Below are 24,218 nucleotides of genomic sequence, written 5' to 3'. Positions count from 1 at the left end.
TGGTTTTGTCTGGCCAAAGGGGCGAGACTGCATTTTCTACAAAGAGCAGGAAGTTGTCTGTGGCATAGCAGAACCGCAACAGGGCAAACGGTTTGCTACCCTCACCAAATGTGACTGGCTGATGTACAATACAGTCTAAATGTCTATACCCTCACCAAATGTGACTGGCTGATGTACAATGCAGTCTAAATGTCTATTCTAATCTAATCTAATACTTTTGTACTTTCACTCACTGGACTGGACAATGAGGTAAGGTAGGACCCGAGACAAACATAGCGAAAATAGCTGATCTACAAGCTCTCAACGCATTGTGCTGCGAGAGCTTGTAGATCAGCTATTTTCGGAGTTGCACAACCCAGCACTCTTTAGCTAGTGGAGATGTGGTGTAACTAGTAGAGAAAGAGACTTTCACATGTTATTTGTCTTTTCTTGGTACCTTAAAGAAATAAGATCACTTAATTGTCAGCTCATTACAGGTGGCAGCTGTTCTGAATTCCATTTGATTGTAACACAACCCATATATTGTCACTTCCTGTTGTTTTGTCATACAACGCTGAGGAAGACCACATAGGTCGAAACGCGTCCGTTGCTCTGTCCAAAAGAGGTAAATAAACTATGTGAAAAGGATTTCCTTGAGTGCTGGCGACTACTTCTTTGCCAGATGTGGTGTAACGACATGATTCGTAAATAAATTTGTTCAACTCAAAATGCTGTGTTCAAGTTCAGGAGACTTCGGAAAAAAGTAATACACCTGAATGCTGAGTTGTTTCCAATAATTGGTGTTAATAAAATGTTGCCTTGGCTCCCAGTGTGGCTATGCACCTTATTGTCTCTTTAAGATCCTTCTGCCGTGGGCCGGCAGAAGACTTAGGTGTGCGTAGCATTCCTGTGCACATCCTCATCATCCATCTACTACTACAATTCTTTGTTATCCTATGTTAAGGCCCAACAATACTATCCTGTTCAGAAATATTAAGGCCATGTTATTTAATGTTAAAGCAATTTTACTGTTGCTGTTTTTCCTGGGTAATTGTTTAATCAATCAGTAAAGTTCAGTACTCACTAATAGGTAGGTTAAAACACAGTTTGCTTTGACACATGAAGATATGGTCATCTGGTGTGACACTAAGTCATCTGGTGTGACATTCCAAATAGTGAGAAATCATACCTTTATTAATGATGAAACCGAAAAAATGTGTATGGTTTACATAGAAAATAGTATCAGGAAGAGTCACAAATATTTGTGTAATTTTAAAGAAAGTTTTTGTCAGAATAAAATTAAAATATGTTGAAAGATCGACAACATGGGCCTCACACAGAGTGTTGATTATGAAAAAAATATACAGATTCAATTAATTTTCACGAAACTATAGTGGATCACAGGTTAGTTATGATAAAGGACTTTGATAAAGTGAGTAACTTAAGAAAGGTGTACTCCATTTTCATTTTATGAACAATTATTGTCATGTCACACCAGATGACGGTTTTAGGCACAAGTACAACAAACTGCTCAATAAAGTCTGATTCCAATAAAATATCTAAAAACAAAATGTGTTTCCATAAAGTTGAGAGTGAGTAGAACAAAAGTAAATAATTTTTATGCCTGCTATTTAAAGTTTTTTTAAAAACATGTTTTTTGGGGCGTCACGTCACTGACCCAAGTGTCTCACCGTTATCTCATCATAACACAAGTAATGATACTTAAATACTACTTAATAGTGCTGAGCCAAACAAAAGTGTCCATTGGTCAGTGCATAAAGCATGAGAAGTGACATGTGCTCTCAGCAAAAGCAGCACAAGAACCCCTCTCTAGGAATGTCATTAGAGGTTGGAGTCAGTATTATTCCAGTTAAGTTAGGTTACAGTTGTTCTTGCCAAGTGACCGCTGTGTGTCTCATTGTATAACTTAAGAGCAACCGGCACTGAAGAAGAACCTCTGAAAAGGTCTCAACTGTGGGGGTGGCTTTTCACAGGAGATGAAATCACAAAACCACTCCAACTGCAAACACCACAGGGAAACTGTCGTAGATGATCTGTAAAGCGTATTGGTGTGTTGTTGTTGAGTCAGACTCGCGGTCGATTACAGGCCTGTGTGAGCTGATCTGCTCTGTTGTGATTCAGTGACCTCTGCCTCGGGTAATGCTGCTCGCCCAGGCAGCTAAAGGGCCGGTTGGAGGGAGCTGTTGTTGCTGCAGAGATTACAGTTATCACGGCGACAATCACCAGGGCTAAGTACCACGGCATGTTATAATGCACTGCGGAACAGCTGCGTCCTCCCATGCTGAACTCATATCAGCGTTATTGAAAAAAACAGCCTTCCAGAGAAATGGAATTTCAACGGGAGAAAATAGAGCAATAATATAGCAATTACATTATCTGTGTATTGTAATACATTATGTTTGTGTGTGTGCTCTGCATGCATGCATGCATACTGATACAGTATTCTGATACGGCATTCACCAAATATTAGAATATTTGAATATCAAAGTCACTATTCAAAGTTTTTCACCGAAGTCGAATATTCGCTTATTTTAAATTTTGTATTGTTTTCTCTTTAAAAAAAGATATAGTTTATAAAGCTTGGCTAGATAGGAAGTCACAAGAATGAGTTGTCAATGCCCCTGGTGGATGAATTTGTTAATGCTCTATACCAGGGGTTCTCAAACCTTTTTTAGGCCATGACCCCCAAAATAAACATATTTGAACTGGGGACCCCCACCCTGACAAGCACTTGGAATCTAGGTATTACATTTAATGTGACTCGGTTCCGCAGATAAATATTGTGAAAATAGCAGATCTACATGCTCACAACGCGAGTAACCTCGCCCACCAGGCTTTCAGAGAGAAAGCCTGGTGTTTGTTCATAACAGGCCGTTTGGTTTCCACCTAAAGCGCGGAAACCACTAGAAGAAGCGGCGTCGCTTTGATTTGGTTCCCTCCTTTTGTTTCCCCAATCACTATTAAAATGCTCGAGTAGCCTAGTGTAGTCTTTCCAGTCGCTACGAGTTGGACTAAAAGATGCATATACCAAACACATTTTTCAAAAGCAAAACTACTCCGCATCAAGGACTTTATTAGGTAGGCCCTAAAAGTATGTCCTTGAGCGCAGGGGAATTATTTTGGGTTAAAACTGTTTCCGGTGAATAGTTCTGGCCAAATTGTAGTCCTTTGAGTACTACAACATGACGTTTTGTGGTTTCCGCTCCAGACCGGTTACAAGCCCGAAAAGTGAAGTGATCCCAGACTACAACGCGAGGCGTTGTGAGCATGTAGATCGGCTATTTTCACAATGTTCGCCTCTTGCTTACTTAATATTTGACAGTTTGACTATTCGAATACTTTGAGGTTGAATAATTCGAATACTAAAAATCACTATTCGTGAATGCCCTACAGTACGTGCGTGTGTGACTGTGTACTGAGGTGTAGTAGTAGTTCCAATCACGCTTTTACCACATTATGGTTACCGCATATTCATTCCTTGCAAATAGCTGGCCAGAGAATTGCAAAGAACAACAACAATCAAAGAAACGTGCTTCAGCTTCCTACTTCAAGAGTAAGCCATAATTACAACAACACCCCCTCCACCACTGAGCCTCCCCCTTACCCATTTGTGACATAATTATATTCAAATCTGATCTGACCCTTCATGATACTCTGTAGTACATCGGCCATTTCCATGCAGTGGTGGAAAGTAACTAAGTACATTTACTTAAGTACTGTACTTAAGTACAATTTTGAGATATTTGTACTTTACTTGAGTATTTCCAATTTCCATTACTTCTACTCCACTACATCTCGGATCCAAATATTATACTTGTACTCCACTACAAGTATTTGAAAACTTTAGATACTAGTTACTTTGCAGATCTAAATTATAATATTACAAAACACACATTAACCACTTTAGCCCATGCTTTAGCCATATTTTACACCTAGGCTATTTTAAAACATTTTGTACTTTTACTTTTGGTGCCAATTTTGATACCAATACTTGTACTTTTACTCAAGCACATTTTGAATTCCAGACATTTTCTTGTAACAGAGTATTTCTACATTGCAGTAGCCTATCGATTTTTTCCACCACTGCTTCCATGAAGTGTTCTGAGAAGTTATTAGAGAAATGATAAGCACTCGTTGAGTCGCACGCCAAAACCTGCTTAGTATCACATGCATGGCATTTGATTAATGCAATGACCTGTACTGTAGTCTTCCCCCTTCACTTACTGTATAGCCTATGTATTTGGCAATCTCATTTCACGCTCTGGTGAGCCGGTGCAAGAATAAGGTGGTGTGGCCCACCTAATCATGTACAGAACAAAAATAAATAAAAAAGAAGATTATAATAATAATAATCTGATGCCGATCAGACCAGGCAGCTCCGCAGCTCTGTCAATATAATTTACTCAACATGAATCAAGTTCGTTATGGTTGGTGAGCCGGCTGTCAATATGAAAAATGGATGGCGGGGAAAGTGCCGGTACAGCAGTGTAGTGTGCGGAGGCCAAATGAAGAAGAAGTGGAGTTTGATGAGCTGGTTGTCTGTTCCCCCGTCGTGTTTATCAATGACATGAGGAGGATCCCTGTGCGTCGTCTTGAATGAGCTGTCACCGTATATCAGCATTGCAAATGGGAGAGGAAGGAACCTGCTGAAAAGGACAGAGTTGGGATTTGCAGCTAATTTGGTTTTAAAAGTTGCAAAAGTTTAAAACTTGTGATGAAACATCAACAACGGGTCTAACAACTTAACATTGCCTTCGGTTGATTGATTGATTGAAGAATTTATTAGAAGTTTGCAATAGAAAAAAGTACAGTTTCATGACAGTACAAATCACTGGTACAAGGTCAACTAAAAGGAGATCCTAGAAAGCCGAAGCTTATTTCCACAGGAACCACACTAGTATCTCATATAACATTGAAAGACAGACGGATAGAACATAGTACTTTATCTAGGATAATATCAGTTTCAAAAGCATAACATCAAATACAAAGGCAGAAAAAAAGGGTGGGGGGAGCATGGGGGCTTAGTCTATTTACAAGTCACAGGTAGCAGCCGCCTGAAGGTGACTTTTCATACCAATTTTGAAGGAGGCTAGGGATTTGCTCTCCTTTGGGGCTTGTGGAAGGGCGTTCCACATGTTGATGGTATAGCAGCGGTCTTTCACATCAGCACAGAGATTTGTAAATCTACTGAACTGACAGTGGCTGTGTAATATATATTGTGTAATATATCATATCACCGTCTAGGTGACCAGGAAGGGTGGCAGCACAGCACCCTGGGGAGCACCTACTGTACAGTGTACGTTGCTCACTAACACATAAGATCAACATCCCAGTACTGTCTTGTGTACTGTGCTCTACCTGTAAAAAGGTCTGTGATCCGTGCCACCCTACCACGGTCCACCCACATCCCAGCAAACTTGGTGGGTTTGGAGGGTTATTGATATGATTCTGATGGCGTTGTCCTTGGTTGCTAAGAAATCCTAATTATGGTTGTGTTAAGAGGATCTGAGTAATGTGCCTGCATGGGAAACAACTCACCAAGGTAATCTCTCTTCTCTTAATTGGATATGACACCACCACCCATGATCAGTCCCTGCATATAACAAATACAAAATACAAGCATAACCATTAGAATGCATGCATATTACATTACTGTACTTACAGTATACAATACCTACCAACTTGATTGGAAATGATTTACACGTTTGTGGAGAAAATTGGGAATTGGCTAAATGACCAAATTGGCAAAATATGAAAAGAGAAAACGTGTAGGTGCAACAATCTCCGTTTGTGTCCTGGTGAAATCACAGAGTGAAGTGCTCTGTGATTAAGGCATTAGCAAACCTTATTAAATACAGTGCTTGGTTCAAACAACAGAATTGAAAAGAAACCTGCACACTCTGCTCCAAATGACTGAATTCTATTGAAAACATTTCGAGCAGGGTTTTTTCAATTCTGTTATTTTTCACCCAGCACCTTATTTAAGAGATGTGCATATTTTTCTTTTTCTGATCAATTGGTTCAAACAACAGCCCTGAACAAAACACGTCAAACAGATACCAGGGAAACAACGCGGTGACTCAACTGATTGATGCATCAACCTCAAAACGACAGTGTCCTCGTTCTATTCACATCATCTCTCTTTCTCAGCCCTCTGTCATTCCTCACTGTCATATCAGAATAACGCAGACATTCCGTAAATGTACTCTTTCATTCCCACTTTATCATCACCCTCCCTACCTCCTCTCTCTCTCTCTCTCTTTCGCTCTCTCAGTAGAAATAGAAAATGCAGAGAACCATGGTTATGCACAACGTTGTCACGTTAGCAGTCCTCTAGGCCACTGGTTCTCAGCCTGCGGGTCGGGGGGGTCCCCACATTTTTCTGGGGTGTCAGATGATTAACTTAATGTGCAACATTGTTTTCTCACTCAACAGTAAACAAACCAAAATAAAGTTTAAGTGTATAGAGGGTATCTGCACGTTTCTAAAGTGACAATTTAAGGACGTTTTAATACCTTTAAAATGACAAATTTAACATTGGCCAAATTTTCAAATATTAGAGGCAGAAATTGTGAAAATAGCTGATCTACATGCTCACAACGCCTCGCAACGCAAGGCGCTGTGAGCATGTAGATCGGCTATTTTCACAATAGAACCGTGTTATACAAAATGTAATGCCTCAACTCTTAGTGCACGTCAGGGGGGGGGGGGTCGCCAGTTAAAATATGATTATTTTGGGGGTCGCGGCCTGAAAAGGTTGAGAACCACTGCTCTAGGCAGCTCTCTCCTCCATCAGTCTTTTTTCAGCCCAGAATCCTCCCAGGCTCTGCATGATGGCTTCCCATCAGGCATAGCTAGCTCTGTGGTGTAGGTTAATTTAAGGCCTCATCTGCGGGCGACAAACACAGAGGGCGAGAGCCGAGGGCACTCGCAAAAGAGAGAAAAAGAAGGTGTTGTATATAGAGAAGATTCATGGACGAGCAGAAGGGAGCTGAGGTACTGAATAGAGATGCCTCCAGGACATGCCTTTTAGACCAAAGTGCACATCTCCAGAGCAGTCACAAACAACATGAAAGGACTTGCATCCAAAAGACCATAGCTGATTGTCCCTGGTTATGGATGAGTTATCCCTGAATGGCTGGGCTCCTTTCAGAAGAGAACAACAAGCTCATCTCGTTTATCATGGTTGATATCAAGGCTGTTATAGAGCAGTGAAAAGGGGTTCATGGAGTTCATCAGAGTAAAATTGTAAACCCACAGAATAGAAGAAAATTGCCAACGTTGTGAGTCATATCGTAATGCATTGTGAGCTTGTAGATCTGTTATTTTTGAATAGTGGACTCTGTGTTGTTGAGCGGTGGTAAACCGCTCCATAGAGTGGCTGTGCGTGTGTCTGTAGCCACTTTTCCTCAGCGTTTTGCCATAGCAATGTGTTTTCCTCAGCGTTTTGCCATAGCAATATGTGTGTGTGTGTGTAGCCATATTACATCACCAATTACATCCTAGACCTATATCCTAGTCTTTTTCCTCAGCGTTTTGCCATAGCAGTGTGTGTGTGTGTGTGTGTGTGTGTGTGTGTGTGTGTGTCTGTGTGTGTGTGTGTAGCCTGTATTACATCACCAATTACCAATTGAAGACGTTATGCAAGCACGACCACCGCTCACTTCACATTGGGTGTGATTTTTTTTTTGTTTTTGTTTGATATTGTTTGTTTTCAAACATTTCACCTAATGACATGCCCAAGGGACGCCAGTGTGAAAGTGGTTAAGGGGCTCAGTATCGAAGGTTTTCATGGGGCCCACAATTCCTGGCTACTGCGATCCCTGGTGACTTTGCAGAAATCCTCTTTTGTAAAACTGCTTGGCCTAAAGAAACTCAGGAAAACGTGCTCGTGATATGTGTTTTTGTGTGTGCTCGAATAGTGTTCTCTCTTAACTAATCAGCCTCATAAAATCTGAAATATACGCTTAGCAAAGATAATTTCTTACCAATTTCTGCAAACATTTCCATACATCAAAGATTGTTATATCCTACTCTACTGCATCAATCCTTTTGATGATTTAAAGATATCTTGTAGGATTTCTCTGCTTTGAAGACAGACAGAATCACACTTGATGGTTGGAGATCAGATTTTCAGAAGTCGCCTGGTAATCTAAAATGAAACGTCATTTAAAAGTTCAAAGTCGGTCTGATTTAAATCTGATTTATATTTGATTGCTCCTTAGAGCAGAGCAGCACATGCTCTTGGATGCAATATACGCTCCCAACTAGTTGATGCTGGTGTGTCCCAAAATTATCCACGGAAAATATATTCCCTGGAAAATAATTACGCCAGCTCACTGCCAAGGCCTGGCCTTGCAGACAGCTGATATCTCTTTAACACTGAAGCCCTATGTACTTCATGGTTCAAAGAACCCTGGGAACATAGAACCCGGGGAACGTAGGGATTCCAGGGAAAGAAAGGGTGAAAATAGCCAATCTGCAAGCTTGTAGATTGGCTATTTTTGCAAGTTTTGGAAATAATATTAAATAAAATATTAAAGAATACAAGTTGAAAGATGCTGAAATGTTATGCCTATAATGGTATACCCAAAATATGGAAGCCAAGGTTAATGTGGATGATCATATTAAAAAACTAAAACCCTCCTCTAACCGTATAATACATTTTGGTTTCAGTGATGAATGGATGAGGCATACTGCTATAGAAAAAAGTTATAATTATGCTTGATGACATCATCAAGCATAATGTGTGTGTTGTTGAATGTCTGATGGCAATAGGTGATGACATGAGTTCAGTGTGTTTGTCTGGTGGGCTGCGTCTACGAGGACCGGAAAGATGGGCTAAAGAAATACCCAAATAAGCCATGATTTAGTGTGCCCGAGTTATGTCTCCAACTCTTCCTCTTCCCCTCCCTGTTTTGTCTGATTCATTCTACAAGGCCAACTGAAGGATATCTCTGGAACTCACGTTTTCTAACTGGAAGGTCAAATGCTTTGTTTTGGTCTGCCTTTTGGAGCAGTCTGACTCTATTCTTAACTGCTAACAGCTGAATAATCAAGGTGCTGCTAGGCTCGAGGGCTGCTCTTACTTGAGTATTTCCAATTTCCAATACTTTTACTTCTACCCACTACATCTCGGATCCAAACATAATACTTTTACTCCACTACATTTATTTTAAAACTTTAGTTACTTGTTACTTTGTAGATTTAGATTATTTTGCAAAAAAACATACATTAACCACTTCAGCCCTACAGTATATACATTTCGGCCATTTGAAAATAGGCGACGCATTGTGAGCTTGTAGATCTGCTATTTTCAAGATTTCAAAGATTTTTATACATTTGATAACTTGTGAAATGGCACATTCTGCATAATGAGTACTTTCTACTTTTGTACTTCAAGTACATTTTGATACGAATACTTTTTTTTTACTTTTATTCAAGCAAATTTAGAATTGCACACTTTTACCTACAGAAACAGGAATATTTCTACATTGCAGTATTGATACTTTTACTTAAGTTTAACATGTGAGGCAGAGGCACATTTTTAGCCCTGCAAGTAACTCTAAAGCCAGAGTTATACCGGTACTTAGTTGTGTGTGGGTGTTACACACCAAAAATAGCCAACAAGCTTGTCGATGAGTATGAATCACACTTATGGAAGGATGAATATGTCTGTCCATGGCACTTGTAGAGTGCACTTGCTGTGTGCATTGGTTGAAGCCTAACCATTTGAGTGACCCCATAACTTGTGTTGCCTCTAACGCCATCCTCAGGCTAAAATGTGAACCTTTGCAGTTTGCACACAATATAGTATAGTAAATCTAAAAGGCAGAATGCAGTATGTTGAACCCTACTGATGTTTTGGTGACACATCCCTGTCTCTTTTAGGTATACCAGTATATGCATGAAACCATTACAGTGAATGGCTGTCCGGAGTACCAGGCACGAGCCACAGCTAAGGTAAGAAACATTTTAATTGCTTGCACAATTAAGACACAATTAAGGTTCATGAATGTCAAGTTATTAGTTCATAACATCTGCTCTACTGGATAAAAATGTAATCATTAACACATTATATGTAAAATTGTGCATTGTTTTTGTGTGAATCCTGGACAGTTTTTAAGATTATTGATTTAATATTTAGATACTTATAATAATCAATAATTTAATCATACCCCCAGACCACCCTTTCTGGGTGGAAACTCTTGGCCAATCAGACAAGATGGATTATGATTCGTGCATGATTAGAGGCATTTTGTTCCTGTGCGATGTTTGGACAAAATCTGTAGGCGTAATATCAAAGATTTTGTTTTGCAACAATTGGCCTCCTGGTGGAGTGAAAACAAGACAAATAGTGGCATTTCTAGCGGGAATTTGCTTGCAAAGTTTCACTGCAATCTGACGCTGCATTCGTGATTTGAGGCACTTTGTTTCTTCTTGATCGCATGGCTGTAAAGATAATGTGTGTTAACATGATGTTTGGACAAAATCTGTAGGAGTAATTTTGCTGTGTTTTGCAAAAATCTGCCCCCTGGTGTCCACCTTACAAAAGCCTGAGTTTACATTAAAATGAGCCTAGACGTGTTTTAAAGTGAAATACCCCTTTAACACTATGTGCATTTTATGGTTTTTATCACTCCTCCCAGAGGATTAAGAAGAATTAAAAGGCTATTGAGACTTAAAAAATATAGACCAAATTATTATCACCTAATTTACATGCAGGGGCTGAGAGAAGGTAACAGCTGGATAATGAATTTGAATTGACTGTATTCTCATGCTGCACAAGGTTTCTTAAGTTCCTGGGAATACAATGGTCATGCATAATATAAATTAACATGGGCCTTGCACCGCACAGTACACAGCACTGTTATAAATATTGGCATAGTTACAATAAGACATTCATTTTCCAGACAAAATGTCTGACAGCGTAAAAAACTCATTTGGAATTCCAATTAATTGGAATTTTGTTCCACAGTCGCCATGATAGTCTGTTCCTTCACAATCAAAAAAGTCATAACAAAGGTTCTCTTTTCATTTTCTTTCTAAAGACCAGGATCTACACAGCAAAATCCTGAGTGATGATTAACTCGAGGTCCATTTTAACACTAGCACGGTTCAATTAACAGTCACAGTTTTACTGCAGCACTTGATGTGAAAATATAACATCATACTGTATGTACCAGTAAGACTCCCTAATCGGGAGATAAGCGACCGTAGGTGGCTTATCTCCACAAATAGGGCAAAAATGTGTTTTTCCAAAAACTTCCTGATCCATGTTGATGACATGAGTGTAGACATGCTGTGTAGTGATATTCGTGATTTTAGGGCAAAAACTGTAGGAGCAGTGTCCAAAAATGTGTTTTAAAAATCGGCCTGAAGGTGGCGCTAGAATAGGGCCATGTGAGAAATGAGGGGTGGGGTCTCCGCGTTGCCTTGGCGGACGAATAGGTACCGGCCCCGGCTCTCCCGGACGCTCCTAGGCCGAGTTACGGCATTTTATGTGCGCTGCAGTGGCAGGGGGTCCTCCACTGGGCACCACTTTTGCATCCGTTCTGGAGCACCAGGAGTCGGTGGTCCCCGGGAATTCCCCGTGAGCAGCCCCGTTGGGGTGGTCATTTGGTCATTTTTGCACATTTGGTCATTTTTTACATCTGGGGGTCCCCTGGGGCTCCGGGGGTCCTTGGAGGTTGTAGTTTGGCAGTCAAGGAGTGTGTGTGCAAAATGTGGCATGGATGGGGGCAACGGTTGTGGAGATATGAGCAGGGCAAAAGTGTGACTGACTCACTGACTCACGGACAGCCGGTGGAGGTTTCTACAGTAAGTAGCTCCCTACGGTCGCAATTAGATGTTTGTAAAACAAAAACAAGCATGTAATCCATGACCAGCATTGTCAAGCTCGGAACAACTGACTGACAGAATGGCGTGATTTCAGCTTCAACATAGTGTGAAAGTGTAACGCCTGTTTGATTAACAGTGCATTGACAGAATTTAGTATCATAGCTGCATATTACAGCATTGCTCATGTGAATACAGTCCCTGTCGGGCAGAAACCTTGTATCCCCAAGTTTCAAAATGTGTGCGTAAAGCCCTGCTTCATCATACAAGACTGTCGCACAAGACTAGTGAATAATAGCCGATCTACAAGCACACAACACCTCGCGGTGCTTGTACATCGGCCGTTTTCATTATTTTAAATCATGTTTTTAACCCGACAACGACGATATTGTACATTAATAAAGCAAAACTAAGCTAAATAATCGTTAGCACTTCTTCAAGGAGCACAGAGGAAAGAGGAGGATAGGTTACTTGAAAACGAGTGCAACTCAGACCCCTTCGGCACATCCTGCTGTGCCCACTCACCTCCAGAACATCAGAGAGATGGAGAAAAGTGTGTGTGTGTGTGTGTGTGTGTGTGTGTGTGTGTGTGTGTGTGTGTGTGTGTGTGTGTGTGTGTGTGTGTGTGTGTGTGTGTGTGTGTGTGTGTGTGTGTGTGTGTGTGTGTGTGTGTGTGTGTGTGTGTGGATTGATTGAAGTATTTATTGGAAGCTTGCATAGGAAAGGGTACAGTTTTATGACAGTACAGTTCACTGGTACACGGTCAACTAAAAGGATAAGCTCAGGAAAGCTGCAGCTTGTTTACATTGAGATCCTTTTTTTTTACTGATAAAACATTGAATGATAGACAGATTATGAATGACAAACACAGTACTATGCAGAAGATATCATCAGGAAAACAGTTGTAAAAAAACAATGCAAAATGAGTGGTATTTACAATAGAAGGGTCAGGGGGGGAGGGTAAGGTTACGCTAACTTTAAATGGTAAATGGTGCATTTATATAGCGCTTTTATCCAAATCGCTTTACAGAGATTGTGCATTACATTCACCCATTCACGCACACATTAATACACCGGTGGCGGAGGAAACCATGCAAGGCACCAACCTGCTCACCGGGAGCAATGTGGGGTTCAGAGTCTTGCCCAAGGACCTTTCGACATTAACTCAGGGGGAGCCCGGATTCGAACTGGGAACCCTTCGGGAACCCTTTGTGCTCTAATAACGGTTTCTCTACCCCTGAGCTATGCCGCCCTACTGTTACCAGTTTCGAGTGGCAGCTGCCTGTAAGTGGCTTTTCAGAACGGTTTTAAAGGAAGTTAGAGATGGGTATCGTGTGTGTGTGTGTGTGTGTGTGTGTGTGTGTGTGTGTGTGTGTGTGTGTGTGTGTGTGTGTGTGTGTGTGTGTGTGTGTGTGTGTGTGTGTGTGTGTGTGTGTGTGTGTGTGTGTGTGTGTGTGTGTGTACACTTGCATTTATGTCTGTGTGGAGGTGGCTCTTTTCATTCATTGCAGAAAGAAAAACATAATTATTTTATGATTTTGTCAGGTTTACTAAAAATGTTCTTTTTTATTTTCTTCTAAACGGATGAATTAAAGTGAAGACAAGACTGAACTTGTGGTTTGGTACTTAGGACCAAAAAGTAGTCGTTCTGGTCTGTTGCGGCGAGAGACTGGAATTATGTCAAAAACAAAAACCAAACAAAAAATATAGATATAATTTATACAAACAGCTTCCCACTAATTTCCCCTAACACTTGCCAGTTGTTGTTGTCCCATTTGCCCCCGATTTTAGCGATTCTTAACGCACAAGTGGCTAATTGTGTATTTTTAGACACAATAAGCAGCCAATTTCTTGAGTGTTAAATATTTTTCATTTACTGCTTGCGTTCAAGTGGCTATTATGTTATGTCTTAGACTTCCCATTCCCAAGATGCACCACGATCTTTCAAGGGCAGATATGACTTATGGGGGCTAGTAGTGTTATTGTGAATAGTAATAAAGAAATTGGCTGCTTAATTATGTCTAAAAAGACATAATTAGCCACTTGTACGCATGCCCCTGCCCACTCAAATAAGAATCGCCAAAATCGCTAACACTCATCTTTTCTTTTATCTAATTACTATCTAAAACATGAACCCTTGTTGTAAAAAGTGTCCTTTAAGACAATGAGGAAAGGGGAGAGAGACAAACGGAGAGAAGACATGGAGAAAAGTGAATAAGAGTGTGTGTGTGTGTGTGTGTGTGTGTGTGTGTGTGTGTGTGTGTGTGTGTGTGTGTGTGTGTGTGTGTGTGTGTGTGTGTGTGTGTGTGTGTGTGTGTGTGTGTGTGTGTGTGTGTGTGTGTGTGTGTGTGTGTGTGTGTGTGTGTGTGTGTGTGTGTGTGTGTGTGCACTTGCATTTGTCTGTGTGGAGGTGGCTCTTTTCATTCATTACAGAAAGAAAAACATAATTATTTTATGATTTTGTCAGGTTTACTAAAAATGTTCTTTTTTATTTTCTTCTAAACGGATGAATTAAAGTGAAGACAAGACTGAACTTGTGGTTTGGTACTTAGGACCAAAAAGTAGTCGTTCTGGTCTGTTGCGGCGAGGGACTGGAATTATGTCAAAAACCAAAACAAAACAAAAAATAGACATATAATTTATACAAACAGCTTCCCACTAATTTCCCCTAACACTTGCCAGTTGGTGTTGTCCCATTTGCCCCCGATGTTAGTGATTCTTAACGCACAAGTGGCTAATTATGTATTTTTAGACACAATAAGTAGCCGATTTCTTGAGTCTAAAAAGACATAATTAGCCACTTGTACGCATGCCCCTGCCCACTCAAATAAGAATCGCCAAAATCGCTAACACTCATCTTTTCTTTTATCTAATTACTATCTAAAACATGAACCCTTGTTGTAAAAAAACAAAGTGTCCTTTAAGACAATGAGCAACAGAGCCAGAATAACAGTAGAGTGGGGAGCCGAGGGAGAGTGCGGCAGGCTAGAAAGAGGTTGGCAGGCTGGTGGGATGCAAATTGAGGCAGACAGGCTGTGACAACGACTGGAAATGAATCTGAGGCACAAGAAAAAAGTCAAAAACTAAGTTCAGGCAACACACAAGTACTGCCAGAGAACCTAACTCGACCATAATGTCAATACTAGGCTCAAGGTGGAATAAAGTGTTTACCATATGAATGGAGGGTGAATTTCCGCATGTCCAGGGCCTCTGTCGTCGCCTTGTGCGAAGAACTACGGCCACTTAGCGAAAAGGAAGCAACAAATATGAGGGCACCGATTGATCCACTGAAGAGGGTTGCAATCTGGGTTTTGAGATACTCAAAGGAGCAGTTCCCAAGTACTTGTCAAATTACCAGAGAGGGCAGGGAAGTGCAGAGAATGTTAGAGAGGCAGGGGCTGAAATTTCTAAAAGGGCCTTTTGGTGAAAATATTGAAAATAGCAGACCTCCAAGCTCACAACGCGTTGCAGCACAACACGTTGTGAGCTTGGAGGTCGGCTATTTTCGGTGCTTGATATCACACTGAACTAAGCATCAAGTCAATACTGGAGAGGGTATGGCATGGAAAGAGGGCATTTGCATTTCTTTAATAGTAAAAACTGCATTTGTGGTCTGGAGGGGAGACGGATGAAAGGGCAGGGGCTCAACTTCAAGCCCCCTTTGATGTCTATGTGTGCACGTGCCTCAGAGTAGGGGATCATCGCTACTCTGACCTCGTCCCCCCCACCAGCTGCAACACAGTGGAAGGCTCTAACACAACAGCCCTGAACGTTTTAACTTCCCCATTAAAGTTTGAAGCTGACCTAAAATCACGGCTCCACAAACATTCAAATTGGTCTTTGCTATATTTGTTCCCCAGCTAGCCTTCCCCCAGGGTTGTAAACGGCTCACTTCTTGTGAGTGACATCCTCCATGTGTCCCAGGCCCCCCCGGCTCTTCTATGTCATCATGAATTTAAACTGTTATTTCGCGTTCATATATTTTTGTTACACTGTTGTTCTGTGCAGATGTTGGAGTGTTGAATGTTTAATGGACAGTTGGACACAATGGAAACACGCGTTTGGCTTTTTGTGTCATCAATTTGACGTGTTTTAAATTTGGATAAACGGTTAGTCTGGTGCATCACAGGAGCGGGGACAGAAGTTTGCAGAGGAGAGAGAGACTGGAGCAGCACGGACAAATAAAACCTTTTATTTAGGTGCTATAGTACAAAAACTTATGACTGACGTTTCGATGCTACTGCATGACTCTGAGGAAATTGCAGTAGCATCGAAACGTCAGTCAATTCAATTCAATTCAATTCAAAGGAGCTTTATTGGCATGAGAAAACATACGTTTACATTGCCAAAGCAAGTGTCACAAATAAAATAAAAACAGTTGAAAATGGGGAACATATATACATTGGGAGGGGGTACAGCATTGTGTAAACAGAGCTATGTCGCATTGTGACATTTTATATATATGTACAGGGTATAAAGCTTTTGGAACAAATAACAGCATTATTTTCCATACTAGCACCTGAATAAAAGGCTTTATTTGTCAGTCCTGCTTCAGTGTCTCTCCTCTGCGTGTTTTATGTGTACTCCTGCTGATTGTGAGCTTGTAGATCTGCCATTATCAGCACTCAACACCTTGGTACGACGGATTAAAAGTTAAGCATGAGCTGTTTTGTTCTATTCCCTCAGCACAAACTTGGAGATAAGATACTGCTTCTATAATCTGCATCATAGAATTGCCTATCAAAGCATTTTAAGGGGGAGTATGGCAGCAATTAGCATGGAGAAAATGTTATGCTGGATCACCTGTGGGGACAAACTCATTTAGATGCGGTGCATGGGGTGAGATGGCGTGTGGAGTGTTTTCGTTAGACTGCCTTGTCTGAAACTCTCTAGATACTGTATCTCCACTAAAGCTAGTGTTAGTTATGCATGATTATTAGCAGCTACACCTTCGAGTAGCTGCATCCCTAGCTGAACACTAATCATTGATTTAATTTAACCCAGGGACCGGGAACGCATCTGTGTCACATAACCACTTTAACCATAATTTTGTTATACTCTATTCAAAAATAGCAGATATACTGTACAAGCTCATACCGAGTGCCGCGCTATGAGCTTGTAGATCTGCTATTTTTTTAAGAAAGAAAACTTTGAATATATATTCAGTGCAGTGGTTAGCGATGTCGCCTCACAGCTAGAAGGTCCTGGGTTCGATGCCCGCCGGGGGACGCTGTGGGCGTGTTCCCTCCTCCGCATCATCAGCTCCCACACCCTAGGTGTGGTTGGCGATAGGGCCTGGAGTTTGCATGTTCTCCCCGTGTCTCCAAGGGTAGATACCCTCACAAAAACATACAGTAATCCTGGTCTCTATAATGCCTCCCCCTGGGCAGCCGGGGCGCCTGATGGAGGGGAAAGGAACTGGTTGGAACGTGTTCCTTCCACTCGTTACGTCCAAACCGGGGAAATCCCCACTGTCAGGTGAAAAGAAGCAACTTGTACTCCTCAAGCATAGAAGGAAGCATGAGGTCAGTCCGTTGTCTCCCCAGGCGCGGCAGAGGGAGAGCAGAGCCCAGGATTACATGGGCAATTGGCACTGGGTGAAAATGGGTTTCAAAATCGTGGGATAAAATGTGTTAAAAAAAATACATGTAATTCCAGGGGGCCTTGACATTAAAAGGTTTGAGCACGCTTTTCAGAAAACCATTAGGATTTAGAAGCCATTTTTTGGTATTTTTCAGAATAATTGTAAGCCTAATGGCAACGATAACAACCATTGCCATTGCCATCAGAGTAGATAAAGCAGCTGAAGCCACATTAAAAATTGTGAAATATGTCTGTCAGCCAGTCAGAACAGCTCAATTCCCCTTTATTGCCCCTTAATTAAATCAATTAAATCTCACATTTCTGGACCCCCCTCTTAATAGAGACAAGAGACAATCTGGACTGCGGGACTCCTGAAAAAATGACGAGGTTGCGACTTTGAGCTTTCATTTATGGCGTAATTCTGCCTCTGAGTCCCTGGTGTTTGAAGGGATCTGGCCATATGGCACTGTGTGGGATTAATTTTTTATTTCTTTTGCTCTCACAGGCACCCAGATAAAGTTATGAAGGTCGATGTTCTGCGAGGCTGGGTGACGGCGTGCATGCTGAGTAGCTCAGCCTTTTAGCTTCACAGTGGGAGAGAGAGGGAGACGGGAACAGAGGAAGCGAAGAGAAGAAAAGAGAGGGTAGGAGGGAGGGGGGCACAGAGACTGGGTGCTGGTAGGGTACAATGGAGAGTAAAAAGAATTTAACAGGGAAGGCATACATGACAGAATGAATATGGAATATGGAAATGTGGGAGACAAGGTAAATGAATAGTGCCAGGAGGGACTGTATGGAGCTTTCTCACCTGGGGCCTGCCGCTGGAGAGTTTGGATTCAGCAGCTTCCACACTGTCTCCTGTATCTCAGTCCCTGATTCTTCTTTAAGTTATTTTAGTGATACCGACTTGACACTGAAGCCTCATTTACACCTGTTCCTCTGGCTGTCTGCCATTAGTTCTTATTCCAGGCTAGACTAACAAGCCCCTGCATACTTTGTTCCAGAAGCACAAGAAGAAAGGAAACTCGAAATTGAAAGTAGCCCCTAGGTGGCGAGACATTTTTTTGCTTGACGAAATGCTGTATGGATTCAGTACAATTGTGAATGTTACAGCATCTCACTGCCGTTCCAACATGGTCAGGTTTCAGTAGTTGATTTATTTGTATTAACAGATTTCTGTGAAACCCATCACTTTGACATTGCAGCCAATCCATTCTGACTGGAGAAGAGCAAGGTGGCGGTTCTAATAAATCAAAGATGAAACCAACATGTTGTTTTGTGCTTTGAAAACTGTCTCTTGCCTTTTGCACTTTGCATTGGGTGATGGTTCTCAGTGACTTGACAGGGTCATTTAGGGGACAAAAAGGCTTCACATCCATGTTAGGCAACACAAAAAATACAAAAAGTTGATCTTATATTACACTGGTTCTCAACGTGGGCTACATTATTAGTCTGGATGCCCCTGGCCTGCAGGGCAGGCATCCATCTTTCCGTCTTTCTAGATAAACGCTATTTTGCCGCGCTACTCCTTACACAGTTTTGGGCCATATTATGTCAAATCGACCGGCTTCATCGGGACACGCAGGGGTGCATTTTGCTTAGATATACGTTATATTATAGTTTAATTTATATTATGTATTCGTGAATTAGTTTTCTCTATTGACTTTAATTAAAAATAAACCTTTCCCAAATATGGAGATGACTGACATCATACATGACATGAGACTGACACAGTATGTCCATATATGGGCATTCCGAGATATGGGCTTAATATTGATGACATAAGGGATCTCCATATGGCATAAAAGGGACAAGGACTGACACAGATCTCCATATATGGCCATTCATTTATTAGTGAATTCATTTTCCCCATTGACTTGAATGGGGAAAATTCTAATGGTAAGACGTGTCACAGCAACCACACTTGCAATTTCCAGTTGCATAGTTGATAGTTACAGTCAGAGGCGTCAATTGGGTATGGCAAGGTATGGCAACATGACTGGTGTTTTGCACGCGAGCAAGACACCAGTCATGTTGCCATACCTTAGCTTTTGCTGAACTGATGCCACTGGTTACAGTTGGAACCAAATGGAGTTACAGGTCTGTAAACGGGTCCATTTGGTTACATTTGATTTTACAGTATAGATTAGCATCCCAGAGATAAGAATCGTATCAAATGGGGGTCTGTGGTCTGATGCATATCGTAAAATGCAGAGAATCACTGATTTACAACACATTCTTCTGTCCCTTGGTTTGGTTGCAGGCCACAGTTGCAGCCTTCGCAGCCAGCGAGGGTCACTCCCACCCAAGGGTGGTGGAGCTGCCGAAGACAGAGGAAGGGCTGGGCTTCAACGTGATGGGCGGCAAGGAGCAGAACTCGCCGATCTACATCTCACGCATCATCCCCGGGGGAGTGGCCGAGAGGCACGGCGGTCTGAAGCGAGGCGACCAACTGCTGTCTGTCAACGGCGTGGTATGTATGCCAGTCAGATTGAGGGATTCTTGTGTGTGTGTGTGTGTGTGTGTGTGTGTGTGTGTGTGTGTGTGTGTGTGTGCGTGTGCGTGTCTGTGTGTGCGTGTGCGTGTCTAGCTATGCTTATGGGGACTAAACGCATGTTCACACAGTCACCTGCAGGGGACCTCTGACAGTGTGGGGACAAAATAGTAGGTCCCCACAACAGTTAGGGATAGAGGTTAGGGTAAGGCCACAGGACTTGCATAAAAATGAATGGAAGTCTATGTAATGTCCCTACAAGTGATGTAAATATATTGTGTGTGTGTGTGTGTGTGAGGTCAGAGAGAGTGGGTTTCTGGTTTATGTTTACATGCAGTTCTATATGCATTTCCGCCAACGCAGTTCCCATTGAAGCTGGCATCCATCTACAGAAGTGCAAATACTGCACAGTCCTCTTGTGGTTTGTAATACGGTTGCCTAGAGAAACAGTATCCTGAAATAAAGATCCTATACAGAATATACACGTAGGTGCATAGCTAACCTGTAACAACTTGGACTCGTTGTGATGAAGACTTCTTGATCAATTATTGAGTGAAACCACCCTGCGGAAGCCCAGGAAACACATTAAAGGCTGGATTGCACACGACCAGGTGGCATAAATTGTAAAACTGCTCACGTTTGCTTTATTGAGTGGGTCTTAAAATCACAGCGGGAGTTCTAATTCCTGTGCGGGAAGGCTACATTACATTTTAAGAGCAATTAAAATTGGCCCACTGAACATTTTATGTTCTGTCTACTGTTCTCTCTCACAGTTCTCCCTCCCCTCAAACACACTCACTCACCCCCAAGGCCAATGTAAAATATATTTGATTATTGATTGGTTGATTGATTTAATACTTTATTCACAGTTTGCAAAAAGTAGTGTTACAGTTATACAATAATGTTAGCACAAAAAGCCCTGGGGACTTGTTTCCATTGTGGTCCATACGTTTACTTTACTGGAGTATTTCCAATTTTCTGTACTTTAACTTTTACTCTACTACATCTCAGAGGCAAATATTGTACTTTGACTCCACTACAATTATTTGAAAACTTTAGTTTAGTTTTGCGACGCATTGTGAGCTTGTAGATCTATTTTCAAAAAAATATATATATATACATACATTCGAAAACTTGTGAAATGGGACATTATGAGTAGGTCTACATTCTACTATTGGTACTTTAAGTGGTCCATTTTGCTACCAATACTTAAATAAATGAATTCTGAATTCCGTACGTTTACTTGTAGTACTGATACTTTTACTTAAGTAACAATCTGGGAACCCATCATCAATGAAAAGGGGAAAAACGGCGCCCTCTGTCTTGAGAGATTACTTAAGTAAAGAATTTGAATACTTTTTCCACCAATGCTTCATGCTTACACGTCCCCCCGCCTCCTCTCCGCCCCATGCAGAGCGTGGAGGGCGAGCACCACGAGAAGGCGGTGGAGCTGCTGAAGGCGGCCAAGGACAGCGTGAAGCTGGTGGTGCGCTACACGCCCAAGGTGCTGGAGGAGATGGAGGCACGCTTCGAGAAGCTGCGCACAGCCCGGCGGCGGCAGCAGCAGCAGATCCTCATACAGCAGCAACAGCAGCAGAACCTGGCGCCCCAGCAGAACCACATGGCATGAGGTGAGCTAGCTTTGGAGTGTCCGTGCGTGCGTGCGTGTGTGTGTGTGTGTGTGCACAGAGACGTGCAGAGAATTTTAGAGAGGCAGGGGCTGAAACTTCTACAAGGGCCTTTTGGTGTCGCTGTGCGACACGTTGTGAGCTTAGAGGTTGGCTATATTTGGTGCTTGATACCACACTGAACTAAGCATTATCAAGTCAAGCTCATAACGTGTCAATGTAGATCCACTATTTGAAGTATTTTAAAATAGTTAAAAAAGAAGTTTAGGGATATGGACGAAAATATAGCTCAATACGTCTTGAAATTCCAGGAGCTGCAAAAGTGTTGCCTTTGGGAATGGACCTATAGGGATCCTCAAGTCCACAAATCCACACGCTAATACGCTATTGGATTTACTTGTCCATTTTAAGTGCCTTTTCTTATGAACTAATACGAAAGACAAATTCTGCCAACATACCAAATAACAATGATGGTCTTCTGGCTGTTTGAATTGTCAGTTGTAAATCTACTTCAAGCACTTCAAGCTTCATTAAGCATATGGTTGCAGAAGGCAGGCATAACGATAAGCCTTTTGATGTATGACATCCAACTGTTTTTTTATTTTTTTATTCCATCCTTCCACCCTAAGCGGGATTGGGTCTTGAAACCTGAAAGAGCAGTCAGTATCGTCTGTGCAATAATGATCTTACCACGTGGGGCAGTGGGCTGCAGGTTTAGTCAAGGTTTATAGAGAGATTATATGGATATGGTTCTCTGCAGGAACATGGATGAGCAGGTAGTATTTGCACATAGTATTTTTGAAGTCATATAATCTCTACCTCAGGGTTCGACTGACCACTGAAGGCAGTGAACTGCCGCTGAAACAAAACCACATAGTTGTAAAGTTGCAAAGATGAATGGCGTGGATGCCACGGTCAAATAGATTTTTTGATTTGTATATCTGAGACTGAGGAATCCATCTGAGAAATATGTCTGTCCATCCGTCTGACTGCATTATAGTCTTTTTTTTTTCTTTTTCTTTTTTCTAAATCTTTATCACACATGCGGAACCCCGGCTCAGAAAAGATATGGGTCGTCGGGGGCACGCGACCCAAGACTACGGCATCACTGGTTATTCCAATCAGTTCCTTTCCCCTCCATCAGGCACCCCCCCCTCCATCAGGCACCCCGGCTGGCCCCCCTGGCCAGCCGAGGCTGTATAGAGACCAGAATTACTGCATGTTTTTGTGAGGGTACCTACCCAAGGAGACACGGGGAGAACATGCTAACTCCACACAGAAAGGCCCTTTTGCCAACCCCACTTATGGTATGGGCACTGATGACGCGGAGGAGAGAACACGCCCCGAGCTTCCCCGGCGGGATTTGTCTGTGCATGTCAGAAACAGTCTATCATGTGAAGTAAATAGGACATAAAACGGATCGTCAATCTGATTAATCTAATTAAGAATTTGGCTCATGTAACCACAGCTGACAGAATGACTTTTGGGCTACAGTGTGCTGCCGATAATGTATCACTGTAGTTAAGGTCTCCACCGGTCCTAAAGTAATTTAAATTAGATTGCATGGCCATCTAGTCTGTGTTAGTTTTAGATTTTTCACAGGTGTTCGCAGTTCACACTGTTTATTTTTTGTTTTTGTTTCACCATTCTCTTACTGTTCTTTCTCTAAACTATATCAAAAATACATCAAATGAACCAAACACAATGTACAAAGAAAGATGCATACGTGCCGCTTCTGTCGCTACACAAAACCTTGTCGCTTCTGCTATGTGATGCTCCCACACTCAGTGTAAATGAGGCGTTAGCTTCCATAAGTTCCATATTTACTGTACTGAAACAGAGAGGTCATGTGCTGGTTAGATTATTTATCCTGAATACATTTTCTAAATAAAGAATAAAAGAAGCTTTCACATTCCTCTGGACTTGAGCGTGATTCATAACTGTGCTAGATAGAGTGAATGTTTAAAACATTTAACAGTTAAACAGTATATTCCTGGATTATGGGCATATTCAGAAATGAGTTGGAGAAATGCTGTGCTTGTGCATCCTTAACTACAGCATTAAATTCCTTCTTTCCTACGAGTATAACACATTTAGTTTAACAGCTTTCGATTTCCTTTCTGCCTTTCGCCGTTCCCTCTTTACACTACAGATCTCAGCATCATTGAGCCATGGGGAGAAGATTTTATGGATGTTTTTTCTTTTTCTTTCTGGGGCTACGATATCTAGAGTGATAGATGATGATGATGATGATGATGAATTTCACTGGCAGGCATTGGCCTTTCATGCCCCTACACCCCTATGGCCGCCATTACATCGACCTGATTTGTATTATCTGAAGTCAAGATCACTATTTTGCCGTAAACACCGTGAACAAGGACAATGTGGGTTCGAAGTTTGGCAGGGACTTTACCACCCCGGCCACCCGAGCCGTCATCATTGACTGAACTTTCAGCTAGTGCCGAATGCATGTCTCACCCTCAGTATTTTTGTATCATTGGCAGGATGTTCTCAAATAAGAAGTGATGGCAAACCGAGACGTGGATCTTAAGAATCTATTTGCGCTGAGGATCCCAATGGAGTCATGCAGAATAGAAGACTCTCTCTCTCTCTCTCTCTCTCTCTCTCTCTCTCTCTCTCTCTCTCTGTTTCTACTGTGTACCACCAAATACTGA

General features: G+C 41.8%; 1 protein-coding gene across 1 annotated transcript in view; it reads left to right on the top strand.

Moving 5' to 3' along the window:
* The window catches only part of lin7a (lin-7 homolog A (C. elegans)), a gene marked incomplete at its 5' end in the record, with an annotated part of 51,624 nt that extends 27,511 nt beyond the window's left edge, over window positions 1-24,113 (top strand). The window contains 4 exons of the mRNA XM_080754747.1: window positions 9,892-9,963; window positions 19,685-19,894; window positions 21,330-21,546; window positions 24,048-24,113. Coding sequence (XP_080610873.1) covers window positions 9,892-9,963; window positions 19,685-19,894; window positions 21,330-21,545 — 498 coding nt within the window. The 3' untranslated portion in view covers window position 21,546; window positions 24,048-24,113. The remainder of the gene's footprint in view (window positions 1-9,891; window positions 9,964-19,684; window positions 19,895-21,329; window positions 21,547-24,047) is intronic.
* Between the last annotated feature and the right edge of the window lie 105 nt (window positions 24,114-24,218).

This window comes from Nannobrachium achirus (genome assembly GCF_963921795.1).
Source record: "Nannobrachium achirus genome assembly, chromosome: 23".
NCBI classification, from domain to species: Eukaryota; Metazoa; Chordata; class Actinopteri; order Myctophiformes; family Myctophidae; genus Nannobrachium; species Nannobrachium achirus.
Note: the sequence above shows the minus strand (reverse complement) of the source record. Positions and strands in the feature narration are given on the sequence as shown.